The 23552-nt window shown below is 40.1% G+C and overlaps 1 protein-coding gene across 1 annotated transcript in view; it reads right to left on the minus strand.

The window, feature by feature from the left end:
• CTNNA3 (catenin alpha 3) overlaps positions 1-15303 on the minus strand; it is a gene marked incomplete at its 3' end in the record, with an annotated part of 494076 nt that extends 478773 nt beyond the window's left edge. Inside the window, exons 1-2 of the mRNA XM_084264912.1 lie at positions 15197-15303; positions 7799-7991 (exon numbers count right to left, since the gene is read on the minus strand). Coding sequence (XP_084121038.1) covers positions 7799-7991; positions 15197-15298 — 295 coding nt within the window. The 5' untranslated portion in view covers positions 15299-15303. The remainder of the gene's footprint in view (positions 1-7798; positions 7992-15196) is intronic.
• Between the last annotated feature and the right edge of the window lie 8249 nt (positions 15304-23552).

Consider the following 23552-nt stretch of genomic DNA (forward strand, 5'->3'; position numbering starts at 1 on the left):
AATAGCTGCTACTTATGGATGTGCTTACAAAGAAAAAATAAAATCTATGCTCAAGCATACGGAAAGGTAAAAAACACAGTTCAGGAGCAGGTAATTTAAAGAGAGTTAGAGGATCCAGGTACTTTATCCAGCTCCAAAAGTATCAAAAAACGTACACGAAAATTCCTTTAAAAACAAGCCAACTATAAGCCTTTTGGAAAAATAGCTGAGAACAGGTACATGCTTCTGCTGGGTTGCTAGCCAATGGCAGGCGATCTGTCTATACAAACACCTGCAGTACTACCACTAACTGCAATCAGTGAGCACCCCTCAGAGACAGTGTTCAGGTTGACAACAGCTGGGTGTTCTCTATTGTTTTAGGCACGATCATAATTACGCTTTCTTCTTTTATTTCTTTGAATAGATTTTTTTCCTTCTAAAGACATCTAAGACATTTGTATTTCCCCTCTTGTTTTTAATTTTAACAGCAGCAATATGAAATCTACCATAGAATGTAGTGAATTTTGTCATTCTTGTGTCCTCCCACACGGACGTGGTGTTGCCAAGAAAGCCTTGTCAGCCACTGCTGTGAAATGCACAATTAGAGGCTGGTTTTAGAGTTCCAGAGAAACACATTTGTCAAAGGCAGCCCATTGCCTAGAGGGAGGGAGGGTGTAGCAGAGTCAATAAAAAAAAGAGAGGATTTCAAAAGTCCTAGTCTTAAAACCAAGGCGGGGGAATTAATTATTAATACCAATAATATAAAACTTATGAACTCTAATTTACACTAGAATTTGCAGCCTTGACTTCTGCACACGTAAGCCAAACCAGTACTAGGGTTGGGAGTAAATGTCACATAAGAGAACAACCTGCCCTTTCTGAAAACAAGAGATTAAACAATACTAGTCCACTGGTACAATCATCTGCTCTGCTCCCACAAATACCATCTCCATCTGCTACAGCAAATAAAGGATTCTGCTTCAGCCAGCCAGCTGGAAGTGACACTATTACTGTCAGGACAAAGCAGACTGATACCCCCTGCATGTTCCCAATATGCAACACGGTAACAAACGCAGACTCTCACAACAGCTTTCTGTAGACGTTACAGGACATTTTTCTCTTGGCACAATCTCTCACCCCACTCAGATACCACTGTATTCTGTTGCATTGCAATTATTTCACCGCTGCATACCAGGAAGTTCTGTATCTCATACAGCTCTTCCTAACACGTAATCCGAGCTACTGCACACCCCCTTCATGCCTTACACCCATCTCTTCATTCCCCTCTTTCCCACTCAGGGACATCTGATCCAGTGGTGGTGATGTCAGAAGCTTTTCTACAAGGAATTCTCGGATTGATGAAAAGAGTGTACAGCACACTTATTTTAAGCCACTTGGATATCCAAATTCCATCTCCCAGACTGAAAGTCCCTTACATGCAGAGCACACACCTTGATGCAGGATGAGAAAGCTAAGTTCATTTTTAAGATATTTTTGAGGAACAAATAAGAATATAGTACAAGCGATCAGTATTCCCTTCCTTTAGTAAAATATCCTTGCAGTACACTGCCCATTTCTTCCTAATGAATGGTAATTTCTTCCATGCCAAAGTCTTGCCTCTGCTGTTTAACATCAAAAGACATTAAATATAGACATTTGAAACATTAAATTATCTATTCTAATTTCCTTTCCAAGAGTAACTGAAGGTTAAAAATGTAACTCTTGCAAGTAACTTGTTTCAATTCACTGTTAGATGTGATGAAAGGCTTATCTAGGAACACACTTGAGCATGAGAACAGCTAGACACGTGAAACATTGACACTGCAATAGATAGAAACAAGGCAGAAAACAACTGTTGTGTTTCTGACCATATATAGCCAGTAAGCAATGGCAAAAAATACCAAACATGTTAGCTATGCCCTTACAACTGTTGAAAACTAAGCAATCACACCTTGACGTAAGTGCAAAAAATCATTATCCTAAGTACAATGCTAGACTTTAATGCAAATTCCTAAAATAACATTTCCCCACATAAACTACATGGCTGTTTTGTCTTACAATTGATTAAATATCAGGACATTAATTATTGTTTGATGTTGAATGCCAAAAGCATTCATGGTTGAACAATACTTCTTATCCCTTTGTATAGAGGGTCAGTTGTTTTACTGTTAATTCATAGCACATTATAAGTCAGAAGGCAATTCTTTTAAATGTTATATACATGAAATTGGGTAGCAAGAAATTGTCAAAATAATTCTATTTAGGCTTATTACACTATTTTAGGATTACAATATGTAGGAGTGCCCTTTAAGAAAGCTTTGACAAAACATCAATGGGCAACTATGGCAGTTCTTCAGTTAGTAGGCTAGTGGATTTCTGGATGAATCACAGCCCACAACCCACAGGCCTGTCGGGTGACTCACGCAGTAGAGTTCCGGAAGGTGAAACAAGATGTGGATAGAGATAGGCCCTATATAGTTCCTTCTTGAGAGGAAACTCAAATTAAGATGTGGAGGACTTCTGTATTAAAGGGATTAGCTCTGAGAGTGTAGCCTTCAATAAAACTTTGCGGGCAGAAAAGGAAGAAGAAACTAGATTTATCCAGAGAACGTGCCTGCCATCCATTACAGCAACACTTTCTTTCAGATGTCAGTAATTCATACTTTATTTAAGAGAACATTAATAAAAATACCTGCCAGTCACCACAGAAAAATATGCCCATGGAAAATTAAACACTGCATTCTATGACATGCACAGCAGGCAACTGCATACGAGCAGAATTTACCAAGATTCATGCCCCACAACCTTTCCAAAAGCTTGAAGTAAATAACAGGAGACATTTAACAGCAGCAGAATGTGACTTCAATAACAGGCAAAAACTTACAGATGCTGCAGCATACCAGAAATTAAAAATAATGCACCGCTTCAAAGGAGTAAGAATATCTGAGAAATTAACAATCTGCTATTTCTTTTACAATTTTTCACCAACTTAAAAATGAACTCATGCAGTTTGGTAAATCCTTGGAGGAAGATCCGCTGTGAACACTCAATTTGTCATTGCATAATGATAGATAACAACTTGGACTTAACTTTCTTTTAAAATGTATGAGGTGGATATAATCTACTTTAAGTATTATTTATTTTTGTGGTTATCTCATCTCAGCTGAGAATCAATAAATAAATTGAAAATCTGAAATATTTTTATATTATCTGTGTATAAAAATCAATAGAAAACTATATATTTTATTATTGCCTGGTGCTATCAGCCTGAAATGGATGGACTAACATTTTAAGAGTACTCCAAAATGAATGATTTTTTTTTAAAAAGCCTCAGATAACAATGATATTTGCCAGTCATAACACTTTTAATCACAAAGGACCTTAAGATATCCCAGACACCTTATGCATGTATCACTCTAAAATGGTTCCAGAGGAAGCCAATAGCTAGTCATCAGTATCCTGAACAGCAGCAAAGTCTCAGAAACAGTCTCAGCTGCCCATGGAGGAAGACAAAATTTTTAAAAGAAAAAAAATCCTCAATAATTTGCCACTTGAGTAAGAACAGGGTGATATTAAGACCTGATGTAAATGGCTAACATGCAGTCCTTCAGGCACAAGTCATTATATGGCATAAAAACATACACCTGACTGCTCAGTAGTGAAACGGCAACTGAAGCCCACTTTATCCCTTGGTAAAAATCAAGCCTGGTTGCTAGCTCATTCAAAAACATGGTCTGACAATAACTTTATGGTACAGACCATCGTTCCTTTCCTTTCTGCTCCCACTTGCTTGGGAAGGTTTTCATCAGCTCCTCTTAATCTGATCCCAGGCAGCCCCTAGGAACCATTTGTTTACAAATATCAAGGAGCACTGATGAAAAGATGTAGGTCTCAAATGACTGGTACTAAAAGCATTTCTCTTCTGTCCCCTTTTTCTTCTGAAACGTTCTCCTAAATCAGTTTTGAAGGCTGATTTCTGCAAGAATATATTTTGGATGTCTATCATCCATCTTATTGCTATTTCAGCCTGCCCTTCAAATTCATCCAATGGGTCCTGATTATCCGTGGGGGAGAGCATAAAAAAAAAAAATAAAGCAACAAAGCAAAAAAGAGCCTGTAGGAAAGTGGCTAACAAAGGGTTCTCAGCAGATCATAAAGCCTAGTTGTATTCTGGGAGTCTGGCTGGAATCAGGGAGCTAGGTCATGAGGAAATGGAAAATGGCAGACTTCAAAGATGAGCTGCTCTATCAGGAGGGGACAACTCTTACAGTAGGTCTTCCTCCTATTGAAGCCTCAAAACATACTTTCAGACAGGACTATTAAACCTTCACAAATCAATCTCTTGCTACTGCACAAAAAGGGGAAGATTTTAAAAATTTTTTTTACTAAAGGCCTTAATCAGAGGTTCAGATCTGAATGTTAAAATACGCATTAACTTAAACCTATGCCAAGCAAATAAAGAAAAAAAAAAGAAACCAAAAAAATACCAAAAAACCCAACTTTCACTGACATCAGTGGTTTTTCTACAATGGGGACCAGCTTGCATATTTTACCTCCTTAGAAGCAGTATCTTGCCCAGGAGATGGCAGGGCTCATTGAGCGAGCTTTGAACTAGTTAGGAAGGGGGAAGGGGATACCATGAAGGCTGCTGGGTTCAGGCAAGTGTTTCGGGAGACATGAGCGTTGATGATGGAAGAAGGTAAATGCCAATGGCACAGGGACGGACTTGAGGATGTTGGTTCACATGATAGTAGGGAAAATACTGTGGATTGCCCTGAGGACTCCTCAGTGGAGCCACCATTGCCCAACCCCTGTCAGAAATCTCCCTGTGACCCATTGAGGATACCTGCATCTGCTGCCCCCCTAAAGTGCCCATATACGAATGCACGTAGCATGGGCAATAAACAGGAAGAGTTAGAGATCTTTGTGTGGTCGCAGGGCCACGATCTCACTGCAATCACAGAGACGTGCTGGGACAGCCTGGATGACTGGCACGCTGTCATGGATGGCTACGTGCTTTTTAGATAAGATAGGCTAGGGCGGCGAGGTGGAGGAGTTGCTCTTTACGTGAGAGAGCAGCTAGAATGTATTGAGCTCCACCTGGGAAGGATGAACCATCAGTTGAGTGCTTGTGGGACAGAATCAAGGGGCAGGCAAGTGTGAGTGACACTGTTGTGGGTGTGTACTACAGGCCCCCTGATCAGGAGGAGTGAGTTGATAGTGCATTTTACAAGCAGCTAGAAGTAGCCTCGAGATCCCATGCGCTGGTCCTTATGGGGGACTTCAATTACCCAGATATTTGCTGGGCAAGCAACAGGGCCAGTCGTATGCAGTCTAGACAATTTCTGCAGTGTGTAGATGACAATTTCCTGCTACAGATGGTGCAGGAACCTACAAGGGGAGGGCGGGTACAGGACCTTGTTTTTACCAACAAGGAGGGACTCGTTGGGGAAGTGAAGGTCAGGGGCAGCTTGAGACAAAGTGACCATGAAATGGTCGAGTTCAAGATCCTGAGTCGAAGAAGCAACCCAAAAAGTGGGATAGCTACCCTGAATTTTAGAAGAGTAAACTTTGATCTCTTCTGCAACCCAATAGGAGCTATCCCACGGGCTACACTGTTAGAAGGTAAGGGAGCCTGTGAGAGCTGGGTAGCATTTAAACAGCGCTTCTTCCAAGCCCAGGACCGGTGCATCCCTTTGAGCAAGAAATGGGAAAGAGAGGCAGAAGACCTGCGTGGATGAGCAGGGAGCTCATGAGTAAACTCAAAGGGAAGCAGAAGGTCTAGGAGTTGTGGAAAAAGGGTCTCAGCACCTGGGAAGAATATAGGAATGTGGTCAGGACCTGTAGGGATGTGACTAAGAAGGCTAAAGCCCACTTGGAATTGAAACTGGCAAGGGACATAAAGGATAATAAAAAGGGTTTTTTTAGATATGTGAATAGTAAGAGGATGACCAGGGATAATGTGGGTCCCTTGCTGAACGAGGCGGGTGTCCTGGTAACGGGGGATGCTGACAAGGTGGAGATACTGAATGCCATCTTTGCTTCGGTCTTCACTTCAAAGGCCCCTCAGGACCCACAGACACTGGAAGAAAGTAATAGAGTTTGGGAAATGAAGAGCTTCCCTCTGGTTGAGGTGGGGGTGGTCCAGGAGCATCTCAAAGGGATTAACACACATAAATCCATGGGCCCGGATGGGATGCATCCACGTGTGCGGAGGGAGCTGGCGGAAGTGATTGCAGAGCTGCTCTCTATCATCTTTGACAGGTCTTGGAGAACAGAAGTCCCTGGAGACTGGAGAATAGCCAATGTCACTCCTGTCTTTAAAAAGGGCAAGATTCCAGCAACTATAGGCCAGTCAGCCTCACTTCTGTCCCTGGAAAGGTGATGGAACAGCTTGTTCTGGATGCCATCTCCAAGCAGTCGGAAGAGAAGGTCATGAGGAGTAGCCAGCATGGATTCACCAAGGGGAGATCATGCTTGACCAATCTCATAGCCTTCTATGATCTCATCCCTGGCTGGGTGGATGGAGGGAGAGCAGTGGATGTCATCTACCTTGAATTCAGCAAGGCTTTCAATACTGTCTCCCATGACATCCTGATAGCAAAGCTGAGAGAGCACGGGACAGATGAGTGGACAGTGAGGTGGGTTGAGAATTGGCTGTCGGACCGAGCCCAGATCAGTGGAGCAGAGTCTGGCTGGATACCTGTGACTAGCGGTGTTCTCCAGGGCTCAGTGTTGGGTCCAGTCCTGTTTAATATCTTCATTGACAACCTTTATGAGGGAATTGCATCCACCCTCAGCAAGTACGCCGATGATACAGAGCTGGGAGGAGTGGCTGACACGCAGGAACACTGCGCTGCCATTCAGTGAGACCTGGACAGGCTGGAAAGCTGGGCAGGGAGAAACCAGATGAGGTTCAACAAAAGCAAGTGTAGAGTCTTGCACCTGGGAAGGAATAACTGCTTGTATCAGTACAGGCTGGGGGATGACCTGCTGGAGAAGAGCTCTGTGGAGAAGGACCTGGGGGTCCTGGTTGATGACAGGTTGGCCATGAGCCAGCAGTGTGCACTGGTGGCTAAGAGAGCCAAAGGGATCCTGGGGTGCATCAGGAGGAGTGTGGCCATCAGGTCTGAGGAGGTGATCCTCCCCCTCTACTCTGCCCTGGTCAGGCCCCACCTGGAGTATTGTGTCCACTTCTGGGCTCCCTGATATAAAAAAGACAGGGATCTCCTGGAGAGAGTCCAGAGAAGGGCTACAAAGATGATGAAGGGCCTGGAGTATCAACCCTATTAAGAAAAGGCTGAGTGAGCTGGGACTGTTCAGCCTAGAGAAAAGAAGACTAAGGGGGGACCTTATTAATGTTTATAAATATCTGAAGTATGGGATGCAGGGGGAATCAGCCAGCCCCTTTTCATTGGTCTGTGGAGACAGGACAAGGGGCAATAGCTGCAAGTTGCAGCACCACACCAACATGTGGAAGAACTTTTTCACAGTGAGGGTGACAGAGCCCTGGGACAGGCTGCCCAGGGAGGTGGTGGAGTCTTCATCTGTGGAGACATTGAAGACCCATCCGGATGCCTATCTGTGCAAAATGAGCTAGGGAGCTGCTTTGGCAGGGGGGGTTGGACCCGATGATCTCTTGAGGTCCCTTCCAGCCCCTATGATTCCATGATCTGATTACATGCAATTAGACAACTCAAACTTCAGACATCTGCACATCAAGCATATTTCTCACAGATACCCTAGCTTCATTTTGATATCAGTATTACATGGCTAAATTAATTCCTTGCAGTGCCTAAATTATTTATCATATACTTACTCTCTTTCCGGACATCAGCAAGTGCTGCATGAAGTTCCTCTTTAAACACAATTGCTTCCTTGGCAATTTTTTCTCCCTTGTCCAACAGAGCCCAAGTGGCTTCTTCCACAGAAGCTACCAAGACACGAGCTCTTTTGGAGCGGCCCTTTTTCTTACTAGAAGGATTCTGTGGACAGTTCACTAGTGTTGTAACCTATATTTAAAAGACACAAAAAAGGCATTAGTGGTGCAAGTGCTCTAAGTAAGTAAGTTTATATCGTTCTCAATTTAAAAAAAAATTAATATAGTTGAGAGTAAGCAATGAGATTCCAGTTGCACTAGAGATGCAAGCGCATCATACATACTGAGAACGATTTGACCAACTATTTACTTAATATGCCTCATATTCTTTCTGTATGATCAAAGCAAAGTCAATGGAAATCTGACTGTCATATTGAACCTGATGCAAAAATATTACTAATGCTATTTAATGAGGCTTCAGCCAAGGCAAGAATTATAATCAATCCTGAATCTTCCCATACTTCAAACTTAAATCATTCAAGTTCTCAGAAGCAAATACCCAAAATTAGTATAGACACACTTCAAAGTACTTTCTCTTCTTACAAAGGAGGACCAAAATGGTCGGAACTCAGCACCTCAGCATTCTCTGTGGGGGGTTCTCAACGTTAAAATTGTACATCATTTTACCCAGAATGTGGGTTTACTACAGCCTTGTCTGAATTGTGGTGTTTGGGGTTTTTTAACAACGCACTTCAATATCCATAAAGAACTTATTTTTATATAGCATCCCACTCCACATTCCTGAGCATCCAAGCACAGCCTCCACACTCCAACAGCATGTTTCTAACAGACTATTCTCTAAGGCGCTGCTTGAGCTGCCACACTAAGGAAAGACTTCTAAAAGATTTTAAAGGAAAAGCATTACATAGATATTTTAAAAACATCAGCAAACTTAAAGAAAATAGAGTACGTTTTAACTCTCCTCCGATTCTGTTCTCAGTGCCAGAACATCAATGGCATAACATTAAGCTCAGATCTAGTCTTGGAGCTCAGTGAACACATTTTATATAAGTGGTTCATTTTATTAAATGGCATTCCAATCATAAACAATTTTGTATGAGCAAAGGAAAAGTTGGGTATGCATTTCTCAGTCCAGCAGGCAAACTTAGCTAATGGCTGCAATACAGCTTGTGGTTTGAGCTTGCCTGCAGAAAAGGGCTCCCATCTCAGGTACGTAATAAGAAGCATGCTAGTTGTGCCTTAGCTCACCTTTAGATCTTGATCGTGAGCCCAATGCATTTTTCATGACTCAGCACTTCTAAAAGTAACTCAAACCTCTGTGAAGCAATTTTATAAACACATCTTTGAAAGACAAAAGCCCTGACCCAAATATAATTCATGTAGAATTTGGGGGGAGAAAGGAAGACCAGCCATTTCATATCGACTGCTTTGTCATGTCACAAGGGAGACAGCACATAAATAACTTTGAGGGCTTGGGTATTTTTCTCACTGTGGCTCAACAAATAAATGAAATTATTTATTGGACATAAATCAGCCAGCTGGTAGAGAATGCACTGGGAATAAGAATCCCAATCACTTATTTTTAAAAATCCTACAACATTATTTCTAGGGCATTTGATACAGTTTCACTGATCATATTTTTAAGAGCGAGTTATAGCCTGATGCTTCCAAGAAGGCAAGCATAAATCATTGTAAAACAAAAAAAGCTGCCTCAAAAACCTATCAAGTAAAAGACATTTTTTAAATGTATTAATTAATCACCATTCCCCCAAAATAATATCTTTTATTTATCATATGTTTACTGTAGCCTCCTTTTTATGTAAAATACTATTCTGCACCCTGTTCATTCATGTTTTGGAGAAGGAGGAAAGGAAACAAAACAAATAGGAAAATGTTAAAAAAAAACAGTCATTCCTGCTCGTGAAATCTCTTGACTGTAAGACCTTCCATCTTCAGCATCACCGTCAGGAAATATCAAAGGCAGCTTCTGATCTCAATGAGAAGTTAAAATTTGCTGGATAGTTCCTGGATCATGAAAATTGAAGAATACAGAGAAATACTGTGAATTCTCTTACAGAGAATCCCAATGTGGAATGCAAATTAGCTTATGTGGATCCTACACAGTAGCTAATAAAGTGTGCCTTTTTGAGCCATTGTCAACACAGATTGCATTCTAGTGGCAGAATACACAGTCAAAATGATAGTATTGGAAGAATAAAGAAAAACATTCCCATTAATCCTGCTCACACTGCATTTCTTAGTTATTAACACCTCCTTATTGCAGGTGTTACAGCATTTAATTGAAATCATTGTCAAGAGGCTATTTTGCATCTCTGGGTGGAGCGACAGCATTGTATGAGAGGCACAAGGGAGTTTTAAGTAAGATTTTTAAACCCATATGCCGCCACAGCTGCAAAGCTGAATCACATTGTTGTTGTCCGATATTGACATTATTTGTTAGGCTGAAGGGGTGGGATTTTTTTGTCATGGCTATCCCAATCACTGAATTCCAATGGAACTGTGCAGTAGTTCTTGCAATGCTATATTCAGTTCCCACCAGCCTTGACAATCTTTTAATAGTGAAGCATTAAGGAGATAACGCCTTGATAAATTGAGCATCAAAATATTTGGTTCACCTTGGATACTGATGTAGAAGTATTTTAAACCATCTATCACAAAACACTGTTTTCTGTTTAAAACTTTAGTTTAGTGTAACTGCAATCCTTAGACATTTGAAAAACAAGACATGAGCTCAGTGAAGTAATGACAACAGCAGAACCTCCTGCTCACCATTTCAAATCCAAACCAGATGTTTGAGGAGAACAAAGTATTGTCCATACAAGTAAATACTAGTTAATCCCTTTCAGCGTGCATCAAGCACACTCAGCATACACTGAACTGAAACCAACAGAGTATGTTATCTGTATGAGCAAACTTTTGCCCATGTGAATGACAGGTGAGAATAAATACCTTTCAATCTACACAGTTTTCATCAGTGATGCAAAGGACCCTGAAATACATGGATGTTTCTACATATTCTGCAAAACTTATTTATCTCTTGCAGCCCCAAACTTTCCCTAGCATGTACGTATGTACAAAATATAAATAGATACAAGACAAGATGTTTGGCAAGGAAAAGCTCTTACAAATGTTTGCTTGCGTGTACATTCCCACAAATAACAAATTGTGCATGTGTGTATACACAAGTATGTATATATATCCAAACAAGTGGCAAATTTACAGCTTATAAGACTTGCAATGACTGCAGAGCAAAGATGGCAATGAAGTGTTTCCTACATGAATCAATAAAGCTACATGAATCTCATCATCACATCTTTCAAAACTTTTCCTTGTCTATAAATTCAAAAGGAAAAAAGGCTTACAATATTTGTTACAGAAGCAAATGTATACCTAATTGTAAATGTAATCATTACATCATATAGCAAAGAAATTAAACAAACTTTGGTCTGAGAATGAGATAAAACAAGAGGATATTTCCCTTTACATTAATTGTTATATTTTGTGAGTAAATCTAGCACAAGCATAACAAATATTAGACACAGGCTAAGCAAATGAAATTCCTTTATTATGTACCAACCGCTTCACTCTAGTTGCTCCATGACAGAGTGCACCTCTACTAAAAGCACAGAATTAATGAAATATTCTTTGTCTGAGCGTGTACCAAATTTACACCAAGGCAGCTGTCAGCTGAATAACGTCAATTCTGACAACTACCATGTTTCATATGCCAGATGTGTTGATAGAGAACTTTACCCTAAAGCCTTCCTTTCAAAACTCATGTCACCAAAGCACCCGGTATAAAATAAAATAAAATTAAATTAAAATAAAATAAAATAGCCACCGAGAGATCCCCCTTCTGGTGAGTGGGAAATTGGAGAAGACTAAAGAAACCTTTTGCAATACACTGAAAACAGTGTGCAGCTATCCCCAGAGTGCGACAGCACACGTTCCCAGGACAGTACAGTTTATAAGGCTGTCCACAGAATTACACTAAAGCCTTTACACCACTTCCAACACACAGGTTTCCATCTCTCCAGAGCTCTGCACAGCACTATTTCAAGTTACCACCCTGGACCATGCTACTGCTTGGAATACAAAGAGGGAAATGCAGCAAGACTGCTGCCCCTGCAGTCTCCCAAACAGAATTTTTGGCCACTGTTTTATTCCAAGGATGGAGAAGTTGCCAGGGGGGTTACACAAAACAACGAGTGATGCTGGTTTTGACAGTTTCAAAGTGATCACCACTGCCAACTGCAGATCACAGGGAAAAGAGAAAATCCAGCAGTCATTTGCAAAGTCACTTCCATGTGGGCTGGTGTTGCCTTCATTTTCCCCCCATACTCATCCTGTTAACCTAATGATTGCTCCAACAGCCTAACTGGCTAGGACAGACTGCAGAAAAGCTCAAACACTTCCACTGTCTCTCTCTTGCCAGAGCATTACAAAATCAGAAAATAAATACATTAGAACATAAATCTCAAAATTTAGTTAAACTGTGGTCAAAACAGCAGCTTTTAAGTGAATCAGGCCACAGCATAATACCATTCACTTTCTTCTGTAACTGGTCCAGTTCTCTTTTATCACAGATCAGTTTTCATTTGCTGCCTTTCCAGCATCTCGATCATCCTTCACTGAATATTAGTTTTAATCCCTGCTTTTGCATTTGCAGCATTTTTCCTGTCTCTTTCCCACTCAAGATGCAAGTTTCGCTTCCACAGTTCTGTAATGAAACAATGCATTAAGGCTGAGGGGAGAACAAGACAGCCAAAACTGTATTCTTTTTGAACCAAAGCATTTCCATTTTTAATAGACTCAAGCTTTTTAAAGATGCTTGATAAGAGCTTTAAAATAAAACAAATATGGTTTCTTTGTTTTGTTCTGGAACTCATTTTTCTGGGTTTTGTTTTGTCAGGTTTCTTTGATCCTACAAAACTCAGGCCAAAATTTACATTTCTTCATCTCCTCTAAAAACATACACAATCTTGCTGCTGTCTGAGCAGTCTGACCTACTAGTATACAAGAGAAGGTTTTAAAATGCAGTCTATCAATACTTCTTATATCCCTAAACTAATTTTATAATCCATCCACATATGATGCTGCAGCAACTTGACAACTTCCCACTAACCACTGAACTGTTAACTGAGGTTTTATACACTGTCAATCACACCCAGACAAAAATAAATAACTAAAGGCAGAAAAAATCAGCAAGAGGCAGCTCAGTTAATAACAGCTGGAAATGAAGTAATGATGAAAAGGTTACTTTATGAAGAAACAAAAAAAAAGGAAAAAAATCTTCCAGAGGGGACAAATGAGTAAGGGAAGAAATTAGGTCAAAAATAGGAACTTTCAAAGATTATAATGAAAAATGAATACAAGAAACTGGATCAGTCAGGGAAAGGCAAGAGTTTCAAATGGGGAAAATACAACTTTGTTAAAATAAAAGCAAATTTTCCTGGAACTGTTTTAAACCACGATCAGCACCTAATTCAGGTTTGCTAGCTTTTAGAACACATACAGCACAACTGGAATAAAGAAAGGACTTTTCTGAAACAAAAGTCCAAGTAAACATAAGAACCATCACACCAAACATATTTTATTGTCCCTATCTTTTATTTCTGTATTCTTCTTCCCTCTAAGCATTATATGCTGCCTCTTTAACTATAATATGACTGTTTCCCTTTCTCTGGTCAGTACCCTTTGGCAAGCCCAGAAAAGGGAAACAGCCTGCAAAGAACTGGCAGGTAGGACAAAGAAGGGAAGTCTCAGTGCAGCGCGTGTGAAAAGAAGGGCATTCCAGGAATAACAAGATTTACCCTGTCCCTCAAGGGCTGAGGGCAGTCAAATGAAGCCTGTAAGTGGTAGGAGAAATAACTGTCCAAGTACAACAGTAAAATAATTTTAATTCAAAGAATTCCTTTTTTAAAAATAGCAAAGTTGCAAATTTAAAACATTGAAGTAACAGAAAACTTGGTATATATGTCCTTACTTTTTTTTTTTTTAAGAGAAGCTTTACATCTTATATGTATATCAGTAGAATAACAGCCAGTACACAGTATTCAATCTGGCTTTGTTCAGTCATTCTCCCGGTGTCAGTTTTGTATGTTGATTGTTAACAAATGCAACTAAACAAAAAGTTACTGTCTTTTAAGAGGCATTATTCAAAGAGCTTGGAAACACCTTAACCAACCAACCAGTGAAACCAGTTCATAGCCACCATACCTGACCAAACTTCAACACCCAAAAACCAAAGCATTCTTCATTCATTCACAAGTGAATGAGAATTCTGAACCAACTCTCACCCTTCTGTAATTGCACAAACCGCAGCCAGAGCAGTGATTGCCATGTAAACATACCATCAGGCACCAGGAAACAATACTAAATAAGCAGCGTACAGCTGTGACAAGTAGTTTGATCTACAACACCTTGGCACAGCTGAAGGACAATGATAAGCTGGTATCCTTCGCTGTGTGTAATTGGCTAATTAAATGCAGGTACTTCATCTTTGTTGTTAGTACAATGAAGAGAGAATTCCAAATAGCTTGAGTTTCAAAACTGAAGATACCCTTTCTTTTCTTTACCCTGTAGTATATTGCTATGAAGACCTTTTAACACTTCCTTAGTTATACACATTATTTGCAAGATGAGGTTGGGTCTTCTGCAAGTAGGTCCTTTCCATTGTATTAAAAAACACCCCCACAACCCAAACATTTCTAATCCATGCCAAATTTAGAGAGAGAAAAACTAATACACTAATCAGCACATAATCAGTGAATACTTGGAATAGAACTGGAATGTGCAGTAAAATTGCTCCTCCTAAAAAGAAAATTCTACTAATAAACCTGAAGGCATTAGCACCTGGGCTAGATCCCTTTACCCTGTGTTTTCTTTAGATGGAAGGAAAAGTAGTAGAATAGGTTTATACAATATGCAACAACTACACTGTTCTTGGGGCATTTCTTCTAAAACTCAGAATGCAAATCTTTTCAAAATTCAGATCAAGGAACTCACCTACAGATTTCAAGGCTCTTTTTTTCCCCACTCCGTCCACCACTCACAATATAAAACTTCGGTGTCTGAAATCCATTTGTGGTGTATTCTACATTTAAACATCCACTATACAATACTGTACCGGAGACTAGCTAGAATATGCAACACTTACAAAAAGGAAGTGACTAAATGAATGACCAAATCTGCAAGAAGACAGATCACCTGGACAGTTTCTGAGCTAGAGTAAACTAAAAGTACAGAAGAGCTGTGGGCATGCCTTTCATAATGATATCCTTTGGCAAGGTTCTTGAGACTTAATCCCTTCCCTCCTTAGTTATCAAATATATTCTCTGCAATAAAGAATAGTACCTGAATTATCAATGGTTCCAATAATTTCTCCACTGTAAATGTCTGGATCTGCAGAGCCTGAGGATCAATTTTCAGTTTAATGTGTGGTACTTCTGTTGACATTTCACCTAGGTATAAAACAAAAGAATTGCAGTGAGCAATTATTAGCCACAACGACAAGTCTCACTGCCCTCTGTCAGAGCCCAGAGATTGCCTAAAGAAGCACAGGCTCGGTTCCATAGCAGGCCTAGGATTTCAAGAGATAAAATGAACTTTCTTGATTTTTCATATCTGAATGGGGGAAGTGGGGGGGGGGGGGGGGTGTGTGTGCAGGGAGGGGAAGATACTTGCATAAACTGTAAAAAACAGATTTAAAGTACATATAATCCCTTGCCTTCTCTCCCAGATTTTTAGATTGACCATAGATTTAAAAAATACATAAGGATAATTGCATTAGAAGAACTTGTATTATAAATTCTCTAGTAGTCAATAAAAAGGAGCTTTAAAGCAAAAATATTACATTATTGAATTTATCACTAAAGAAAACCATTAGTGCTACATGCACAATACCTGTATCTTATTCTGTATGCCAAATTGCAGTGACCATAATAAACACTTTAAGAACAAAAAATTATACAGCAGCCCTTAAAAGTCATGGCAATTAATAGCAGGAGAATTTGAAACATTCAGTTATTTTATACCCTGTAATAACAAATATTTTTAGGTGTCAAGACAGATTAAGTCAAAAAAGCCTATTACCAAAGTCAATAAGATGGAAGTACGGCTAAGTAAGGTCTTTAGAAGTAAATAAATAATTCATTAGGAGCTTGATCCAAAATCCACTGATGTTAATTTAAGGGTTTTCACTTGGCCGTGGTTCAGGCCAGACCTTCAGTCACAGTGAAATGTGTGTGCACCAACAAAGAATTATAACCGTGCTTTAGTAGGAATGCAACTGATTATTGCCCCAAAATAAAAGACATTTTAAATTTTCCAGTAACTTAACTTCCCATAAAACATAGCTCAGCACAGACTTCTCAGCCAATAAAGACTTCAAACACACAAATAATGGATATCTGTCCTTTTTAAGCAGGAATTATTACAACCATTGCTGCTGTATAATAAAGTAATAAGGTACTGCAAGTGAGCTGGCTAAAGAAATATACTGTCACCTTCCAGTGAACCCAGCATTGATTTAATACAACCCAGTGGGTTCAGGGTTTCCATAGCAAGTTGTGTCGAAATGGATTCAAATTGTTTCTCACAGAACACCGTTTATCCACATTTCACTTGCAAGCAAAGATAATGTGAACAGTAACTAAAGAATTAAGCTTAAAGGTAGCTCAGGGTTTTGGCATTCTTATTAAAGATTATACAAAATGCCAAATTGATTATTTTATTACAAGCTATACTAGTAGCAGCACTAAGTTTCCACAGCTTCAGCTGCATACAGTCACATGATAGCATATGTAAAGAACTGATTTTTAAGTTTTAATTCCAAGTCAAAAAATAAAGCAAACAAAACCTTGAGATCAGATTGACCAGAATTACACTTTTCCTTTCATGGACACAAACAACAGAAAGAGAACTCTAGAAATGTCAGTTCAAATTATTTGGCCATATTTTACCCATTTAACTTTTGGATACCTGTAACAAACCCCATGGAAATAAAATTTGAGACTCCCAAAAGTCACCAGTGTCAGCAGTTCTCTCTCTGTCCAATGAATCAGTAGGTAGGATACTCCCAGTTTTCAAATACTTGTTTAACTTACCCTTCTGTTTGAAAGGAACTGAGCACCACCCACCTCACCATTCACTCATTCAGAATCAAGTGGCATCTCCTAGTCAGGAAAAGGACCACAGCCCTTCTGTTGGCTCAGATTGTTATCTACTGCCCCTCATCTGATGAGGTTGTAGCTATGCAAGCCTACACATCACACCTCTTACTCACAAAAGTCTCACTGCAGCTACCACAAAGTGCTTTGAGTTAGATGGTTCCACTACTTCAGTTCTACTCAATATAACATATGTATTTACTCCCTGAGCTCCAAGCAGACCAGGCTGAAAACACAGCATAGCTATAAGAGGCTGGTGGTTAGGGCATGTTCCCAGAAGGCAAAATATTTCACCTCCAAATTTTTGCTTAGCTAATGTTTAGATAATTTCCAGCCAAGGAGAACCCCAAGACACAGAAGACACCAAAGTCAGTGAAGTCACAACATCTACAAGCACATTCAACATAATATCTTACTGAATCCTAACCCAGTATGTTTGTTATCATCAGGCTATCAATTCTTGATAATACACTCTATGTGCCACAAAGCAAGACATTAAGTCAGGCTCTTTCCATTTGTTGTTTAGTGGTTCAATCACTAAAAGTTAAATTCACAATCAACTTAAACTGCCTCTCCTATAATAAAAGTATAGCACACACACTTTTGGTTGAATCCACAGTGTTGGCAAATAGGAATCCACAAGGTTGTGCAGCCTATGAATATCCATCAGAGAAGCACCCTCAGTGCTTGAAAAGCTGTTTCTGCTTTGTCTGCCCCTGACCAAAAAAAAAAAAAGCATTTTAATTCAACAAGATACTTTCCTCCAGTTTCACTGGGAGTGCATCTAGCCACATCATTTCACACTCTTGAAAATACAGACTTTTTTTTTTTTTTTTACCATCTGCAGTACACTGCTTCTCTAAATATTTAGCCAACAGTTCAATGAATCTGACTCTTATTCACATTAGGAAAAAAAACCCCATCAAAACCAACTTTATGATATTGCTGATTCACAACCCTTATCTTTGACATTTTCACAAACCTCCAACTACATGGGTACTTCTGGACCCATATTTTGAACAGTTGCAAATAGATGATACTGATTGTGCTGTGATTTTCTTTTCTTATCAAGACCTGTATCAATTGCAAGGGAACAGGTACAAGATGGATGGAGATAGCACTTAATGCTTCTACTGAGATTTGAAAAAAAGCCCTAGATGATTTTCAAGGCATTTCGTCGGCAGATACACGCTTTAACTTCACAGTGACTTTCCCTCAATTATTTGATAGAAGAGTGTTAGCATCTGATTTACTTAAAAGTCAGAAATAAAACCTTTGCTGCGTGCAGTCAACAGCTGCTCTCCATTCTCACAGCACAGCTTCCTATCTTACAGATCATCTACAACGATCAGATCTTTTCTAAAATTTGGCAGATGAATTAATGAAGTAATTGTAATTATAGTCACGCCCTCTTACTAGAGCTCACTGTGCTCCAGAATCCTACCACTGAGCAGTCTCGAACTTAGGAAGTGTTCCAATCCCTTTTTTGCAGATCAGAAAAAGTGTGAATCTGTCTCCAGTGACTTTTCCTTTTCTGGGTTTTTGGTTTGTTTGTTTTTTTTTTTTTATTTTTTAAGCTTAGCATATTGTTTAACAAATATTTTTATTCTTTGCTTGAACCATGGTTTAGCTGGCTCTTGAACTCAACAGTGGCTTTTTAGCCTTGGGTTAGGCCCATAAATATCTTTCACTGACAGTCAATTGCAAAAGTTGTTTCCGAAAAGTTCAATTATATTCTAATGTATAAATAACCTACTTATGGGCTCACTTTCTGATTCTATCTTCTTAGGAAAAATTCCAATGCTTACTCAACCTTCCTGAAAGCAGCCAAAATATGAAAACAGGCTTGCCAGCCAATACAGCAAAGAATGCAAAATCTTTACTTCTGATACCTTGATTACATATTTTTAACTTACTAGGCTTTTCTTACTGTTATTTGCCATATTAGCTAATCAATATTTACGGTGGTCTTTATTTTTTGTATGTCAAAGCAAGTTTACAAGGTGATAGAAAGAAAAATATGCACTCAGTAAAGGTCATTCTAGGGTTTTCTCTGATAACACCACATAGAAAGTGAACTTCTGTCCTTCCAGACAACCCTTAAGGAAAAAAAATTGTGGTGCTTGCCTTGGGAAAAAAAAAATAGTCACAGTCCATATTTTAAGCGCATATATCTACTCCAGGGTCATATGCTCTCTAATTACAGTAGGAATCTTGACTGCGAGATATTTTGCTAAAAGGCTGCTATAACCTCACATTCCATTATATTAACCTTTACAGTAGGCAGATTCAGCTGTAGACCAGCAGCTCTTACAACACTTAAGCTGTTAAGCATGTGTCACAAGATAGAGTTGGTCTCAGAATAGCCAGAAAAGAAACCACCTGCACTCTCTCCCACCAAGTGCTAAAAACTTTAAGATAAAGAGAATTTTGGTTTTTCAGCAGACCTGTCCAAACTGTAACTGCCAAGGTTTTGGTGTAAGAGGAGACACAAGAAAAACAGAGTTTGTATCTCTCTACAATACGATGTGAACACAGTAGTACCTACAGCTTTTAAACAATCTCTATGTGCAGTGTATGCAGATATAATTAGTGCCAGAAAGCAGAGCCAAAAATATTCCTCATAAATTAGAAAACGTTAACTTTAGAATCCATTTCCTGCTAGATCATTAGAAAGCCAATAGTATGTCACTCACCTATCCTAGAATACATATGGTCCATATTCAGCACTAAAGCAACTGCCTATGTAATTTCCTTGTGCTAGGAACTTCAGTGAAACTGCTATGGCTCACTATTGGGCTTCCGAGGCATCTGCAAGGGACTGACAAGCTCTCCAGTGTATTTCAGGATGACTGACAGGACACAGTGGCTGCTGGAAGGGTGGCAGGGGGATGGGCATCCTTAAAGCTGTATACTAGAGCACAAAAATGTCAGAAATATTTAAAATTTAAAAGCTTTTGAACAATTAGATGACATGAAACATATAATTACTGATGATACTTCTAGTGCTTACTCTTTGTCAGCACAGATACTGTTTTCCCATACATTCTGATCACACGCCAACTTCTTCCCGGAGGCAATGACTCACTCTCGGACTTCTAAGCTGGACAGCAAAGGGATTCATAAGGCAGTAATTTGGCACCAAATTTGTTTTGAGTTTGTTTTTTCTATTGTATGTTATTCTACAGTGACACAGTACCAGTTTCATGCAATGCACAGGCCGAGTGCTTTCTGAAAAAAACTGATAAGACAACAGAAAATACTAGAACAAAGCCATCTACATTTATATTTTTAATCAAGATGTACATGGACAGAACACCTGAGGACTTCTAAAACATCAAACATTGCTGAAAATACCTAATATAATACATTTTACTATCTGTTCTTAATTTCAGTATTTATTACAGAGCTTCATCAACTGGTTCTAACACCACTCAGGAAATTTTTTAGTCCTTTTACTAGAGAATCACTACAGCAATCGCAAATGAGGTGCTACAGAAGCCACAAAACCAGCGCATTTTTCTTTAATCCTCAAGCTGAGGCACAAGATATTCAGAAGGCTCTGTTTGCAATACAATAGGCTTGTATTGGGGCGAAGGACCCCAAAGTTATTGTGTCTGCTTGTGGGCTATATGTGGAGGTTTCAGGCCAGGAGCAGCGTTCAGTGCTCGCACGTTCGGTTTAGGAGCTACTGCTAGACAATTAGCATTTTGGAAAGAGGATGCTTTTAGAGCCAGGGAGTGACATAGGGCACTGTTAGGACCATTCTCTTGAGTTAGAAAGCACAGAGACACAAAGTTAGTGGGCTGCTTCTGGGTTACGTGGGGAGGTTTCAGGCCTGGAGCAGCATTCAGTGCTTGCACATTCGGTTACAGAGCTACGGCTGGACATACAGCATTTTGGAAGGTGGATGCTGGCAGAGACAGTAAAGGACATCGGGCACTGTTAGGACTATTCTCTGCTTGGAAAGCACAGGACCTAAAGTCCCTGTGGCTGCTTGTGGGCTACATGGGGAGGTTTCAAGCCAGGAGCAGTATTCAGTGGTTGCATGTTTAATTTAGGAGTTATTGCTAGACTGTAGCAATGTATCTTGAGAGTGGGTTTGTGGCCCACCCAGATTTATTGCCACAGGGCTCGACTGCCTTAAAATCAGGCCTGGGGGTTGAGCCAAGATATGCTAAGGCACGTTTGGAATGCAGTAAGAGAAGAGCAGAAGTCTGTGAGAACAAGATAAGAAACTGCAAGAATGTTAACAACTGCCTTAAAAAGGAACAACGTGACTGTGTAGCCTTAACCAATTATTAGCAATAGTAGGGCGCATGTAAGGCAGGTGAACAGAGCATATAACCAATAGCAATGTAATGTAACTCATGTACTGATATAGAAACCTATATAAGCTGTGTATGTGTTTCAATAAAGGAGCTCAGCGTTGATCACATTGATCCGAGTTGAGTCCACAAAACTTTGTCTCCAGCAAATGGCACCCGAACAGGGAAGCAATCTCTCTCTTCTTGTCAGGATTCTGAACAGGAATGAAGAGTGGCTGGAATAGGAGAGTGATAACCCTCTTGTCACAGGATTCTATAGAGGATCACATAGCAGCTGGAATAGGATGGCAAGAGCCTTGAAGGCAGCAACCGGATGAAACTCCAGCTGCCCCCAGCCTGTGCGCCCTCTGAGGAAGGAGGACAGCATCCTCTGAGACGGGAAGTGCAGCGCTGCCAGTGAATTAATCGAATCTTGCCTATCAGGTGAGCGGTCGGGGGGAATGGGGAACACACTCGATATAGATGACAAGGCAGTAGTGAAACTCATCCACAATACTCTGTTTAAGAGAGGAATTAAATACGACAAAAAGTCTCTCAAACAATTCCTTTTGGGGAGCAAAGAAAGAGAACTGATAACAAGCACTAACACAGCATTTGATTTACCTACTTGGGAAGCTATTGGAGCTCAAATCTTTGACAAAGCCTCAGATGGGGCAAAAGAAGGTAAGCCGATAATGACTCTCTGGAAATTAATTAAAAGGACTTTAACTGAAATGGAGATGGAACACTTTGCTGCCGCTTCAGCCTTGCAGCCTTAACGCCAGTTCTAGTTTCTACAGAACCTATTCAAAAAGGGAAAAAATTTACTACAGAGAATGTATTTATGTTTCTGGGTGCCTTTGGAAGGAAAAAAATGTGGAAACAAATATACAACCAACTGCCTTTAATATCTATCTGCTTCAAACTTTTACTGAGCCTAAAACACCCCATGAAGCAGTCAAAGTGTTAACCAAGATCAAACAACTTCAGCCTGTCCTTGAAAAGCTGGAAAACATAAAAGTGGAGCAGGCAACGGCATGCGCTGCTGTTAAAGAGTTTGAGCCTCTAGTCTCAGAACTTCCCCCCCCCCCCCCAAAAAAAAAACAAACTACTGATACAAAAACTACAGATACAAAAAATTACCAACTAAGGCAGCGGGCAGTGTTGCACCCACAGAGAAGGAACCTATGAACACGGACAAGAAACCTAAGGACAGGGACAAGAATCCTACAGAGATGGACAGGTATCGGCTTCGACCACCATCAGATCAGGGACACATTTCATATCTATACCCACCGCACCCACCCGCACCTCCAGGCAAACTCAATGATACATCACTGCCTCCTGACGCCCAAGAGACCCTGGAGAGACTGGTCGTCAGAGCCTGGGAATGTAAGATGGTGTCAAAACGGGAAAAACTGTTAAATCAGGGTATTTTGATTCAAAGTGAAGGGAACTCTAGTCCTACTCAGTCGCGGAAATTACCAGGGAAAAGTTTATGTGGGAATGAGCTAGTAGTGGGCCAGTGGCAGGCAGAAGGAACATGGAGACCACGCAGTGGGTCCTAGAGCTCGGCTGGGTCTTAGTGCTCGCCAGCGCGGTCGCACTGTGGTTCACGATGGGGACAGGGGAGAAGCAGCGCAGCGCTGGGTGCTTTGGCAGAAGTGGGAAGAACCGCCTCCCCCTCCACCCCATCCACCCATACGGAGTAGATGTGGCAATTCGCATCCTGCTACGTCGTTTGTCTGATGAATCAGTTTGCAGCATTCGTTTGTATATGCTGGAGGTTCAGGGATGGGCTAAGCCAACTGAGAGCAAGGCTGGTTACTAAGCAAAAGGATTTTTGATAGTGACCATTGAAAGTGGGCACCTCAATTTTAAATTTAACCTGGAAAACAGAAAAACCCTGTTTGGGTTGATCAATAGCTGTTTACTCAAGAAAAAATTGCCCACCCACAAGATTTAATACAGGAGTAACTGACTAAGGGACATATGAAGCCTTCCACAAGTGAGGGTTTTTTTCACTATTCCTTTACACCCTGATGATTATGAAAAAATTTGCTTTTCCAGTTCCTACTATAAACAAAAATGAACCCACGAACCTTTACACATGTAAGGCGGGTGAACAGAGCATCTAACCAATAGCAATGTAATGTAACTCATGTACTGATATAGAAACCCATATAAGTTCTGTGTGTTTAAATAAATGAACTCAGCATTGATCACATTGATCGG

The sequence above is a fragment of the Gallinula chloropus genome (assembly GCF_964237585.1).
Source record: "Gallinula chloropus genome assembly, chromosome: 5".
Classification (NCBI taxonomy): Eukaryota; Metazoa; Chordata; class Aves; order Gruiformes; family Rallidae; genus Gallinula; species Gallinula chloropus.